This window comes from Narcine bancroftii, chromosome 5 (assembly GCF_036971445.1).
Source record: "Narcine bancroftii isolate sNarBan1 chromosome 5, sNarBan1.hap1, whole genome shotgun sequence".
Classification (NCBI taxonomy): Eukaryota; Metazoa; Chordata; class Chondrichthyes; order Torpediniformes; family Narcinidae; genus Narcine; species Narcine bancroftii.
Window position 1 is genome coordinate 20,780,088 of NC_091473.1, and position 14,631 is coordinate 20,794,718.

A 14,631-nucleotide genomic window follows, 5' to 3' on the forward strand; every position below is an offset into this window, starting at 1 on the left:
TGCTGGGTTTTGGGGTCCTCTGAGCCTGTAACACAGCCTACTCGGCCTAATGGTTAATTCACCACTGACTCCAGAGAAACCAACCTTTTACTTTTTAATTTAGACATACAGCATGATGGCAGGTCATTTTAGCCCATGAGTCCGTACCACAGGTGTGGGTTAATTGGGTGAACCAGCCTGTTACTGTGCTGTATGGCTAAATTAAAAGGTTGACCACCCCTGCTCTATACTATCTGATGGTCAAATAATGGTGTGGAATTTACAAGAGGGTCAGCCTGCCTCAGTCAGGAGTTCAGAAATCTGATCAATACACATTGCAGCTACAATTGAGCAGTGAAAGTGGGTGGAGAATGGCTCAGACAAGAGCTGACTGAATACCAATTTACCATCAGTGAATGAATGCTTCATCCAGTTATAGACATGGTTCACCACAAGTGTCTTCAGTTTTGGGTAGCTCACCCTGATATATCCTGAGAAAACATGGTTTATTTTTGCATTGTTCTTGTAGTGAGGATTCTCAGTCCTGGAGTAGATAGAGGCAACATCCATCAGGCTCTTCCTGTGATGGTCCTGACAATTCTCCTGGGCCTTAAGCACATGGGGCATCCTTCCTGCCATCTAGCTCCACGAATTGGCCTTCCATTTCCATTTGAGTGAGCATGGTACCATTTCTAATCTTATTTTGCCTGACCTCAATTTATTTATTACAGGGAATCAATTGCGCCAAATGTACAGAGATGCAGTGAGGGTTACGACTCCCATGAACAGGGTTCAATGCTTGTGACTTTGTGGGTTTCCTCCCACATTCCAATGATGAGCAAAATGGTAGGCTAATTTGCCACTTTAAAATTGCCCCGTTTAGCAGATTAGAGATAAAATCACTAATGGAGTTCAGTTTCACAGCAATGGTTAAATCGTGGGTAATGTGTACGATAGGTGAGATGGGTGCACAAAGGTGTAGGCACAAAGGTGGGAGCAGTGCTGGATGAACTAAGGCACAAATGTTGTTCTGGTGATGGGGTATACTGGTGAATGGTGGCAGTGTGGTGCAATGAGTGGTGACTGAGTGTTGTAGTGCAGACATTATTGAAAAGGCATTTGAAGTTGCATTCACTGACCTTGACCATGGACAAAATCAAGGAGTTCCTTGAGCCATCGCATCCAGGTAATCGAACACTGATCTCAACAACTGTCTCACCCCACTGCTCTTAAGCTCCACATGCTGAAGTGCTCTCAGCCTTCTATGGACACAGGGCACTTTTCCAGCCTTCTTCCCCATTCCCTGATGTCTCGGGAGCAGTTGAAAACCATGCAAATCATACAGTGCTCTTCACATCAAATGGTTGCTCACATTTGTTTCACCCACAGCCAATCACTCATAATATTGACCTTTAAAGACTGAGTGCAGCCTACAAAAAAGCTCTGGTCATTATTTGAAAGGCAGCAGATCGCAACCAATCACAAATCTGCCTATCCATTGTCAGGGTGAGGCTAAACATAGACTTGTCACACAACACTTCAGATGCAAACAAAAGATACTGCAGATACTGAAAAACTGGAATAACACACAAAATGTTGGAAGAACTCAGAGGGTCCAAGGAAGGCAAGAGAAACTCAAAGATTAGAACCATAGAACATGATAGCACAGGAACAGGCCCCTTCTGCCCTTCTAGTCTGTATCAAACATTATTTTTGTCAAGTCCCACTGACCTGCATCCAGTCCACAGCCCTCCATTCCTCTCCCATCCATCTACCTGTCCAAATTCTTAAATGTAAAAATTGAGTCTGCATTCACCACTTCAGCTGGCATCTGTTTACATACTCCCACCACTCTCTGTGTGAAGAAGTTTCCCCTCATGTTTCCCCTTTCACCCTTAACCCATGTCCTCTGGTATGTCCCTCACCGACCCTCAGTGGAAAAAGCCTACTACATTTACTCTGTCTATCACCCTCATAATTCTATCAAATTTCTCCTTTTTCTATGCTCCAGGGAATAGTCCTGATCTGTTTAACCTTCCCTGTAACCCAGTTCCTGAATCTTCTCTCCACTCTTTCCATTTTATTGATATCTTTCCTGTAATTAGGTGACCAAAACTGCACACAATACTCCAAATTTGGCCTCACCAATGTTTTATACAACTTTACCATAACATCCCAACTCCTATACTTAATACTTTGATTTATGAAGGCCAATATGCCAAAACTTCTCTTTGCAACCCTATCCACCTGTGTCTCCACTTTCAGGGAATTATGTTTCTGTTTTTCCAGATCCCTCTATTCAACCACACTCCTCAATGCCCTATCATGTACTGTGTATGTCCTTTCTTGGTTTGTTCTTCACTTATGTGCATTAAATTCCATCTGCCATTTTTTAGCCTATTTTTCCAGTTGGTATAAATCCCTGTACAGGCTTTGAAAACCATCTTCGCTGTCCACAACACCTCTAATTTTAGTGGCATCTGAAAACTTGCTGATCCAATTTACCACACTATCATCCAGATCATTAAATATAGATGACAAACAACAATGGTCCCAGCACCAATCCCTGAGGCACACCACTAGTGACAGGCCTCCAGTCTGAGAAGCAATCATCCACCACTACTCTCTGGCTTCTCCTGTCTAGCCATTGTCAAATCCAGTTTACTTCTTCACCATGAATACCAAGCATCTGAACCTTCCTGTCTATTCTCCCATTTGAGACTTGTCAAAGGCATTACCAAACTACATATAGACAACATCCATAGCCTTTCCTTCCTGGTTACTTTGCTGGCAACTTCCTCCAAAAACTTTATGATTGGTTAAACATGACCTTCCATGCACAAACCCATTTTGACTATCTTTAATCAGTTCCTTGCTATCCAAATAATAGTATATCTGATTGACTGAGTTCCTCCAGCATTTCGTGGGTTTGACAGCACATCACCTTCTTCCTGGACAGCTTTAAAGCTAATGACATGAACATTGATGTTTCCATTTTTTGATAACCCCAGCCCCATCTGGTTCCATTCTTCCCTATCTTCTCCTGTACTTTATTTTTTTCCCTCTGTCTAACTTTTCATCTTCCCTACTACCACCCTCTTGAGTGGTCTTTCATCTACCTTGTCTCTCCACTTCCTGTGCTATACCATATCACATGAGACTAAGAGAGAGGGAGGGAGAGAAAAAAAATCCATGTCATGTTTGCACCCACTGCCAACACACATCATCCTCATCAGGCAGGAAGGGATTTGATTACATGAAGGGATTGTGTTGAACTTACCCATTTCCCCAGAATTGTGGAGTTTTGAAAAGGTGATGTTGTTTCTTTTCATTGTTAATACAGTAACTGCAATTCAATTAGTTTAACATCACAATACACCAAGGTGCTGGGGAAACTCAGCGGGACTCTGGCCGAAATTTTAGTCAGCCTTTACTTTCAATGGATGCAGCTGGATCTGCTGAGTTCCTCCAGTACTTTTGTGTATTGTATCCTAATATACTAATTAATTGGAATGATTGTCATTTGGAGAAATAAAAACAAACACATCAAAATTATATAAATATACATAGTTACTCTCACAGAAAGGCTGTGAGACTCAATCACACGCATTTTTTTGTCCAAAATAATAACTTTAATGATTTTTAGAACAAATCTTCAAATGGCATCTGTCCATCACTTTTACTTCACTTACACTGTGGCTGGATTACAAAGGCGATGTTTGTTACTTTTACACACCTGTTGTGCTACATTTGTTATACCCATGTGGCAATTTTTTGGAGCGGTCCCATGCCTTTCTGACTGACTTTCTGATCATTTCCGGAATTTCATTTTCGTTGCAATGGGTAACTGAAGGCTTCACTCTCCAAATCTGGAGTAATGTAAGAAGGCTTGTTCCACTAAGGTTCCATGGGACAAGACCAAAATGACATGGGTGAAAGGTGAAATGTTTAAAGGGAACATTCAGGGTAACCTTCATGCACAGAGTGGTGATATTGTGGAATGAATTGCCAGCTGGAGTTGTGAATGTCGGCTTGATTTTGATATTTAAGAAAAAATTTGGATGGGAGGAGTATAGAGGACTATGTCCGGGTGTAGGTCATTGGGACTGGGCAGAATAATAGTTTGGCACAGATTAGTTGGGCAGAAGAACCTGTTCCTATGCTCTAGTGTTCTATGGTTTCCCCCTTCACCTTCCACCAGCCCCCACTGCGCCCACCTACTTCTATCACCACGCACAAGATTTCAAAGAACCACAGTCTTTACTGCAGCTGGAAGATGCAGTTTGAACTATCAAGAGAAAATTAAGAATCAGAGGTTCACAGCAGAAAATTTCCTGATAAATGACAAAGATTCATTTATCATTTAATTCTAGAAAACTGAACTGTGAGAGTTATCCTCAAGAATGGAATTTGGTCATAAAATTGTAAATTTGAGTTGAAAAGGAAACATAATTAAAATTTTCAGCCATGGCCTGGATCTCTTTGGGAAGCTTTTAAGCTGCAAACTAAGGAACATCATTAGGGAACAAGATATAAACATTAAAGTACTTCCTCACAGGTTCTCTCCTAAAACTGTTCTTGTTGGGAAACGGTATGGAAAATAGAACTAAATACTGTTTTAAATTAAATGCATCGTATTCTAGCACAGAGAAGAAGATTGCAGTAAAACACTGTGTTGATACATTAATGTTGATCTCAAAATATCAGCTCCTGGCAAAATAAAATCCATGTAAAAATAATACCGTGTAGATTTTCCCTGATGTTTGTGCTAACCATGCTGTTTAAAGTTGATGAAGTGTCGCTTGCATTAAAAGTTAGCAAAACCAAGAAACTGATTGTGGATTTCAGGAATGGAAAATCAACATAACATAACCCAGTCCTCATTGAGGGGTCAGCAGTGGAAAAGGTTAAGAACGTCAAGTTCCTGGGTGTCCACACTTCTGAAGATCTGTCCTGGGATCTCCATGTCGATGCAATCACGAAGAAGGCTTGACAGTGGCTGTATTTTGTGAGGAGTTTGAGGAGATTTGTATGTTACCAAACTCTAACTAGGATGCACCAAACTCCAGAGAGCATTCTGACTGTTGGCATCATTGTATGATATGGAGGCAGAGGACAAGTAAAAACTACAGAGTGTTGGGAACTTGATCCGCGCCATTATGGGCATCAGTCTCCACTCCATCAAGGACAGCCTCAAGAGGCAATGTCTTATGAAAATAGCCTCTATCCTCAAGGACCCTCACTACCCAGGTCATGCCATCTTCACACTGCTACTGTCGGGAAGGAAGTACAGGAGCCTGAAGATGAATACTCAGTGACACAAGGACAGTTTCTTCCCCTCTGCCATCAAATTTCTGAATGGACAAATAACCACAGACTTTAACTCACTTTCTCTTATTTCTGGACTAATTTATTTACTTTTAAATGTATTTCTATAGCAACGTTTGCACCGTAATGCTGCTTCAATACAACAAATTTCATGACCTGTTCATGACAATAAATTCTGATTCTCTAATCACCATAATTTTCTGAACATCTTATCTGCTCCAAAGAATTAAAAGGAAAATTTTGTGAAGGTCAGACTACCATTGCAAACTTCATAAATCTCATTCATTCTCCTGGTTCTTCCCTCTGCTTCCACACTGTCAGCGCCTCATCAGCTGAACCCAAGATTTCTTCTCATGTGCTTCAGCTCAGTTATTTTTCAATAATTTTTCACTATGGCCCCCTTCAGACTCTGCGCAAAATTTATGCCCCCCCCCTTCCCTCTAAAGCAGTCAAGATTAGTTGGTTTCTTCTGTATTTCTCTTCTACCAATTACATTAAAAACATAAAAAACTATTTTATAATTTCAGTTCTTACCTCTCCTTAAGCACTTGGGCTTCCTTTGAGAATGGCTGATTTAGTCTCTCCATCCCTTATTCAGTCATTGTTTGATTATCCATTTTCCCATCTCCTTCCTTGTCATTTTGAAATTTATCCTAAATAAATTTGTGAATGATAGCATGGGGGATTTCATAATCTCTGGTCGCTATAATTGTTAGTGTGCACAAGTTAATCTCTCACAGGTCAAACACAGCATTAGGCATGAGCATGCAAATTCCGATGCAACGATGCAAATTAACTATTTAATACATCCGTGCAATGTAGCCACCAACTGAAAATTCTGCTATGTTTCTTGACTGTCGTTTTCTGGGGAATACTAAAGAAGAGTCACCACCAAGGAACACCTTGATGAAGGATTCAAGCCCAAAGCATTGGTTATGTATCTTTACCTTTCCTATATAAAGTACACAGATTGATCTTCTGAGTTTCTCCAGGTTTGTGTTTTTAGTTCAACTGCAGTGTCTGCAGACCTTTGCATTTTGACCTGATAAGTAAACCCCCTTTTCCTTTCTCTGTGTGTTAAGCCTGAATGAAAGAATGAAGTTAGAGGCATCCATGTCAATATGGGAGATTGTCATTCAAGCAATCCCTTTCCCCATTGTTGGAATCCATGAAGAATGATAAATTATTTTTAAAGCTGTAAGTCTGAATAGATGCAAATGCAATGTCAATTAGAACCTCCTCAAACCTCCAGAGAAACCATTATTGATGGGACAATTAGGGATGTAATGAAGTTCAGAATATACTGCATTGTCAGGACAAATGCAGCAAATCTTAAAGTCCCTTGTTTATTTGTTTTACAGTTCAGTTATTATGTTGTACAAAAGGGAGAATATTGGAATCAAAGGTGGATTAAATTGGTTTGTGGAACACTAACAAGGGATCTGTATGAAATTTTACTTTTTGGCATTTAAAGTGCATTTTTCTTTCCTGGAACTTCACAGTTGCAAGGAATGTTGGGTTTTTTTGCCTATTCACTCTAGTCCTCCAATCTGTATTGCAAATGCTTTCCCATAACCATCGATAAGAATGTTTGAAGTTGAATTCCAAGTCTCTTGCTTCTGCCACTTTGTCCTCTAGATCAAGGGTGTCCAATATACAGTTCATGAATCAAACTTTTGCCTTCCCACTGATCACCCCTGATGGGAAAGGACCAACAGTTCTCCAAGCAGAAAGCGCAGGACTCTCTCTCCACAATCTTCTTACAACGAGCCAAAACTGAGGGAATGGGTGAAAGTGCCTGTGAAAGGTCGATCCTAGTTAGAAGTCAGGTTTCCCTCTGGATTTATCTCCTTTTTCCATGTTGGGGAAAGGCTATAGTGTATCCTGGAACCACATTGCTTAGCAGAATCCAGACCTTTGGAAAATCCTGCTTGATTGCACTATAGTTATTTCTCCCCTCTCACCACAATGATCATTAACTGCGCCCAGGAGGCAAGACGTACATCGACAAGGTTCTACATTATCCCATGGAATTTAGTGCTAAACTAGAACAGCTTTTCTACAGACATTGCAAAAACTGCAACTTCTCAGTTCAACAGCTGAGAAGTTAAAAGGAAACTGAAAATAGGATCAATTGACAAAATTCATCCACAGTACAGCAACCGTCAAAAAAATTGAGAAAAATAAATAAAAAATAAATAAGAATAAAATAATAGATAAAAATATATTAAAAATTGTACATGCTCTCTGAAGTAACACATAAACCTTTGGTGAAGATGGGAGCAAATATTCAGCCAGCAGAGAGCCTTGGTCATGCTTTGCTCATAGCAGTTGTTTGAATAAAGTGAATAAAGTTGCATTTGAATAAAATGGTACCGCCCAGGATGAAAGGGGGGAGGGGGTAATTATCTATAATGCCATTTTCCGTCTTTCGGGCAGCTCTGTGGAGGGGAAGAAACCCACAGATGCAATGTCAGTTAAATGTTTTCAAAGAATGTGGCTAAAAATAAAGTAAAATGCTTTAAGGTTTAAATATTCATGCAAGTGAAGTTTGTTCAGTGTTGGTACAATATAGTCTTTTTGTATTTTAAACAGTTTATTCTTAATGCAGATGTATTAGTTTGGCATTGTAAGAGTAAGTCTCAAGCAACCAGAAAATACACTTAACCAGCATCTACCAATCCCCACAAGTGTCAGACACCAGGGCTTTTACTGTACCATACGGTCCAAATCCATGCATCCCTTAAGGTCGCTGCACAGGTTGATAGGATAGTTAAGAAGGCCTATGGGATGCTGGGCTTGATAGGGGGATTGAGTTCAAGAATAGAGACGTCATGTTTTAACTCTACAAATCTCTGGTCATCTCAATATAGGAAGGATATGGAAGCTGTGGAGAGGGTCCAGAGGAGATTTACCAGGATGTTGCCTGGATTTGACAATAAGTCTTATGAAGCAAGGTTAGCAGAGCTGGGACTTTTCTCTTTGGAGCATAGAAGGATGAGAGGAGACTTGATAGAGGTCTTTAAGATTATGAGAAGCACAGATAAGGTGGGCAGCCAGTACCTGTTTCCCAGAGCAGGATTAGCAAACACCAGAAGGCACATGTACAAAGTGAAGGGAGAGAAGTTTAGGGGAGACATCAGGGGTAAGTTTTTTTTTACGCAGAGAGTTGTGAATGCCTGGAATGCCTTGCCAGAGATGGTGATGGAGTCTGAAACATTAGGGGCATTTAAGAGACTCTTAGACAGGTACATGGATGGAAGTAAAATAAAGGGTTATGGGGTAGGGAGGGTTAGTACTTTTTTTAAAGAATATATGGGCCACCACAACTTCGACAGCCACCAATATATAATGCTGCATCTCATCTGAATACTTGTGGATAAATCCATCATCAGTCTCAAACAATGGGAACAAAAAGTAAGTCAAGCTTCAATTTCAATCAAAGGTGCTTATAAACTAACTTTGTCATTATTGCTTATTCATTGCATGCACTCACAGAATTCCATATAAGCAGAACTCAAAAGCGTAAAACACGCACAAACATTTCAAAAGTATACTATGTATTTTGAACACAAATCACCAACATTTAAACAATCAGATCATAAGTAACTAACCCTAATTTAACTCAGGCTGAAACATAAATGACTGAAAACATAAGAACAGGAAAATGATGTTCAGCACCTCAATCCCTTTGTTCAATTAGATCACATCTAATCCCTACTTCAGTTCTATTTCATTGTCTTAGCTAAACATCCCTTTGATAAATCTATTTAAGAGAAATGTGGCCATACAATCTTGAAGGCTCTGGTTAGCTTTGTATCTTTAGCAGAGACTTCAAGATTTCCATTGGCCAGAATCTGATCATTAAACCTCAGTTCAGAGCCTTGGACAATGTTGGAGTTCCAAGAGAGGACGAGGGCCTGAGATCACAAATAACAAATTATTCCCAATTCACGGACAAATTCTGTGGGAAATCACTTGCTCAGTGCCGGAATTCCTAACCCAAGGAGATGTGAGTTAATGAGCAACGAAAAATAACAAAAAAAGAATAATATCAGGTTAATCAGAACAGTCAATCACATTGAGAAACAGAAATCAGACCAGATATTTTATGAATTTTAACTAATACTAATCTTTCAGGCTGTTAATTATAGAGTTCATCTCCATTGTGAAGACTGACACCTCTGTAGAAAGTTCATGGAAATAATGCTGTTGTATAATTAATAATAATATTAAATGCAGCCATTTTCACATTAAAATCAATATACTGTTATCATATTTTTTTTAAAATCCACTTACCTTTTCTGCTGATTTAGCAGTGCCAAAAAATATTGGAATGAAGGCAAGCCACACTATACAGGTAGTGTACATAGTGAATCCAATAGGCTTCGCTTCATTAAAGTTCTCTGGGACTCCCCTTGTCTTGATGGCATAAACAGTACATGTCACCATTAGGAGGATACTGTATCCCAGGGAGCATATGATTTGCAAATCTGTAATATCACATTTGAGGACACCTCTGGCAAGCTCAGGATTTGAGGTCTTCTGTTCATCGTAGTCTATGATTGTGTTTGGAGGGTCAACCCCAAACCAGATGAAAACTCCAAGGAGCTGTATGGAGATAAGACTAGATGTGATGGCCAGCTGTGAGGTTGGGCTGATAAGCCTGGGTGCCGTCACAGCCTTTTTCCCCTGCTCAAAGATGCGGAAAATTCGGTTGGTCTTAGTCAATAGAGCCGCGTAGCTGATACACATGCCGAGGCCCAGGAAGATGCGACGGAAGGAGCAGATTCCAGTGTTGGGTTTTGCGATCATTAGGAAGGTGATGATGTAGCAAAGAAATATCCCAGTGAGGAGAACATAACTAAGCTCTCGGCCAGTCGCCCGTACTATAGGCGTGTCGTTGTACCGTATAAAAGTAGCGATAACAAAAATAGTGGCGATAATTCCAAGCATGGCAAGAAAAACTGGGATAATGGCCCACGGTGAATGCCACTCCAGCTTCACAATCGGGATTTGGCTGCAACCCGTCCGGTTTGCATTGGGCCTCATGTCGTAGCTACATAGGGAGCAGCTGAATTCATCACGCTGATACTGATATCCATCGCAAAGCTCACAATGCCAGCAGCATGAAACACCCTTCACCATTTTCTTGCGCTCACCAGCTTTGCAGGGTAAGCTGCAGACCGAGGTGGGAAGCTCTCGGCTCCCTCCAGCCCACCGCATATCTTCCACCTTTGAAGAGGAAGACAGGAGAAACTCAGCACGTTGCAATGATTTTGGGATCATGGTATGTCTTGTGTCTCTAGAGCAGCCATTCTCAATCTTTTATTGGCTATGTTACCCTGAAGTCTCTGCTCAAACATTATGGGCACCCCTTCCCTGTGAAGCAGTCAGATTTAGTTGGTTCTTCTGCACTTCTCTCCTACCAACATAATAAACAACATAAAAATTATGATTTCAATCTGTTGTCCCCCAAGGGAGGCATATGGACTCCGTTGAGAATGGCTGCTTTAGAGTGAGCTGGCCTGGCCTGCTGTGATCCAGCCTACAGTAGCCTGCATTAATGAGAAACTGTGAAAACCCTCCCACTCCAATCAATTATACTCCTGCCAGCATCAAAAATAAATGCAGAAAGATGACTGTCTTAGTAATAATGATCCAGTATTTCAAATGACGATGAGGCATGCCTACATTAACGTAATTTGAACCTATGTTCAAACTGACTCCACCAACATTTCTAGTACTGAATTTGAAAATATGGATGTAACATGAATCGTGGCAGGCAACAACCACCCCTATAATCCATCACTTTTATGTATTTAACTTATTCGGTTTTTTTTTCGCAAGATGATTTTCACAGATAAACCCATTCAAATGCACAGATAGCTCATTCAGTGAAACGGGTTTCAAGATGTCAAACAAAATTTAGCACAGATGATCAAAAGCTTTGGTGATAATGGTGTGTAAAGAAACAAATTCATTTGTCAAAATAAACTCATTTTGAAAAGTGTGCTGTCTATTTTAATGATTTATAAAATGAGTTTATTCTAAACTGATTCATCAATCAGACTCCATTTAATTTCTTTGTTGCATCATGTAGTGTATCCTCAGGCCAGGCCAACATTGTCACAGAGGAAGCTTTATTGAACCAGGCCAACATTGTCACAGAGGAAGCTTTATTGAAAATCAACACAGATTTCACCCAATAATCTGTCATTTAAACTATAAAATGGTGCCTCCGTGTGTTTTTCCTGTGTACACAACATTAAATGGAATCACGATTGACTTCGGCCACTTAGTCAGCAATATTAGAACAATGAAGATCATGAACCAGAAGACGACCATCACTTATTTTACCTGGGAGTGCATCATGTACTTTTAAAATATCAGCAATAGCAGCCAAAGAAACCAGATAAACTCAGGACAATGACACCCATTAATAGTTTTGGACATAGAGTTCCTTTGACTCGCCCGAGTAATGTTCCAGCCAAATTGAAGCCAATTTTAAAATTCCCATCAATATGAAGTGATAATTAAAACATACAATCTGTCCAAAAATATAACAGACAGAGGAGAGTAGGAAAGAAAATATTTGCATGACAACTTTCATATTTATTTCATAAATACCTGCTGAGTATTTGTTTTGGTGCTTTATGTTCATCAAGTACTTAACAGTCATTGAGTACTTTTGCAGGCTTGTTGCCGATATTACATGGGGAAACCGCAATAATAATGTTGCAAGCAGTTCGGTTGTTGGCTATGACATAAGACTTTTTATTAAACTATAGGCTCTTTTTCTCAATGTGAGCCCCACTGTCAAGGGAAACATGTATCACCCATTGCTGCCTGCCTTCAAGAAGATGGTGGCGAGTCACCATCTTCAACAGCTGCAGCTTTTCTGATGCAGCCACTCCCGCGTTGGTGATGGGGAGGGTTTGAAGACACAGCAAATATACTTACAAATCATGATGGTATGTGACTTGTTGAAGAGCAGCATTCCCATGTGGATGCTTCCCTTGTCCTTCCTGATGCTGGAGGTCCCAGGTTCAGGATGTGGTGCTGCAGTTCCAGTGAGCAGGTGATGGAGGACAGGTGATGATAAAAACACAATCAGCTGGAGGAACTCAGGAGGTCGAGAGCATTAATGGGCAAAAAAGAATGGTTGACTGTTTGGGTTGGAAACCTTCATCGACACCCAAGGTGATCCAGGTTCCCATTTCTGCAATCTACCATAAATGCTGATCAAGTGGGCAACTTTGTCCTGGAGGGTGTCAAACTTCTTGAGACTTTATGGAACTGCATTCCTCGAGGAAGCCAGTGAACAGTCAGTTGTGCCTTGGTTGAGAGAGGAAATGATATAGAGGTGGATCACTCACTTCAGGTGAGCGTCTTATCTGCTCTTGAAGTCATAATAATTGTGGGTTGACAATTTACTTTCCAGGTAATAATGACCCTCATCATGTCAATGGTGGGGGACTTGATAATGGTAGTGCCACTGAATATAGGTGGTTAGTCTCTGTCTTGTTAGAGTTGGTTATATGCCTGTTCCCACCATCATTGAGGATGGTGACATTCTTGAAGGCTCCACCACCCATTAAATGAGCAATTGCACAATCCTATTATGATTACATTGGACCAAACTGCAGATCAGGTCAGTTGGCTTGGGTCCATCACTTACATGCTGTTCACCAGGCCTTCAGTCCCATGTTACAGCCTCTTCAGGTTAATGTCTCATCTTCTCATCTTCAAATATGTTCCTCCTCATTAAGCCAAGATTAAGCCAGGCTTGGAGGAAGTAACGGAGTGAGAAAACCATGAGGTTACTGAATGGTGTACATTTCTTCTGCTTCGGACAGCTCACAGTGCTGGGAGGATGCCTGATTTTGAATGGCCAGGTCCGTTCTCAGCCTATTCCTTTTAACATAATGGTAGTGCCACACACAATGGAGGTGTCCTCAGTTTGAAGTCAGGACTGGAACCTGGTCATACCTATCCTGGGCAGCATCATTCATTTATCATGATTGGACTGGTCTGGATGAGGCAGAGTAGATTTACCCCTCCATGTATAATAGTACCAATACATTTTGCTCTGTTTGTTATGACACTAGACTGTGTGCCTAGAGCTTCCCTGCTCATATCTTGAGATGAAACCTGAAAGATCAATCTTCTATCTCAAAGTCCTCTGAGCTACAGCCACTCTCTAGGCAATGTATTGGATCCCCAAGCTTGGTTTGAGCACTGTCAATTGAAGCCTTGTGATTAACTTTTTTACAACACTCTCACCTGTTAACCAAAACCTCTGAAGATGATTACATGATGCTAAATCCCAAGAACTAGCAAATCTATGTAAATGTGCTGAGAAGAATCCCATGTGGCCACAGGAACAACAAGCAGATGCCACATAGGCAGCACTGGAAGTCAGGACTGAAGATATGTCACTGGAGTATTGAAGAGACTGGGACACCTCAAGGACAGTTTCTTCAGCCCATTGCTGCATTCCTGACCTTCAAAGGACAAAGCCACAACATTGCCTTTCGTTTAAATATTTGCACAAAGTTTCCACGTACAGATTGAATCATGTTATATTTTTCCAGCACACCACAACAAGTCCAACCTGCTAAATCCAAGAGATTGATCGGTATCTGAATAGTCAGGGTATCAAAAGAAATGGGGAGAAGGCAGGGACGTGGGGTTGAGTGGGTAAATGAATCACATATGATGGAATGGTGGAGCAGATTCGATGGGCCAAATGGCCTACTTCTGCTTCTATATCTTAATAGATAAAAAACAAATTGCAGCCATGACTATCCTCCATGATGAAAATATTTGACCATTTACATTGTTAAATGATAGGAAGAGCAAGCAAAGGGAAAAACAGCATTGAGATCCTGCTGACAAATATGCTCATCTGATGCAGCACGATCAATTTCATATGTTAACACTCAATTTTAATAAAACTCATGCATCTTTGTTGTGGGTTCCAAATAGTTTCTCATCCTGCACTTGGCAGCCTCATTTGTCAAAAAGTCGGCCTTATATTTGCAATTGGGCTTTTACTCCTAATAGGGCTGGTAATCTTAAATCAACAAAAGTGTTAATATTTATGATAATATTCAAAGATATTTAATATGTAAATGTGGAAAAAGGGATTGGATTTGATCCACTGATCAGACTTGCTGTAGGTCCTTGCTGCCATATCTACTAGGTCAGAGATGGAAGGCAAAACAAAATGAGCTTGCACTTCAAGGAAGCATTCACCTGGACACAGTGAGACCTTGATAGCTATTAGGCTTCAGATGATAAAAGTTTTGAATCAGGGCA

General features: G+C 40.6%; 1 protein-coding gene across 1 annotated transcript in view; it reads right to left on the bottom strand.

Annotated features, from left to right (window-relative positions):
- LOC138763184 (metabotropic glutamate receptor 7-like) overlaps positions 1–14,631 on the bottom strand; it is a 583,408-nt gene that overhangs the window by 234,963 nt on the left and 333,814 nt on the right. Inside the window, exon 7 of the mRNA XM_069936932.1 lies at positions 9,607–10,542. Within this exon, the coding sequence (XP_069793033.1) occupies positions 9,607–10,542 (936 nt within the window). The remainder of the gene's footprint in view (positions 1–9,606; positions 10,543–14,631) is intronic.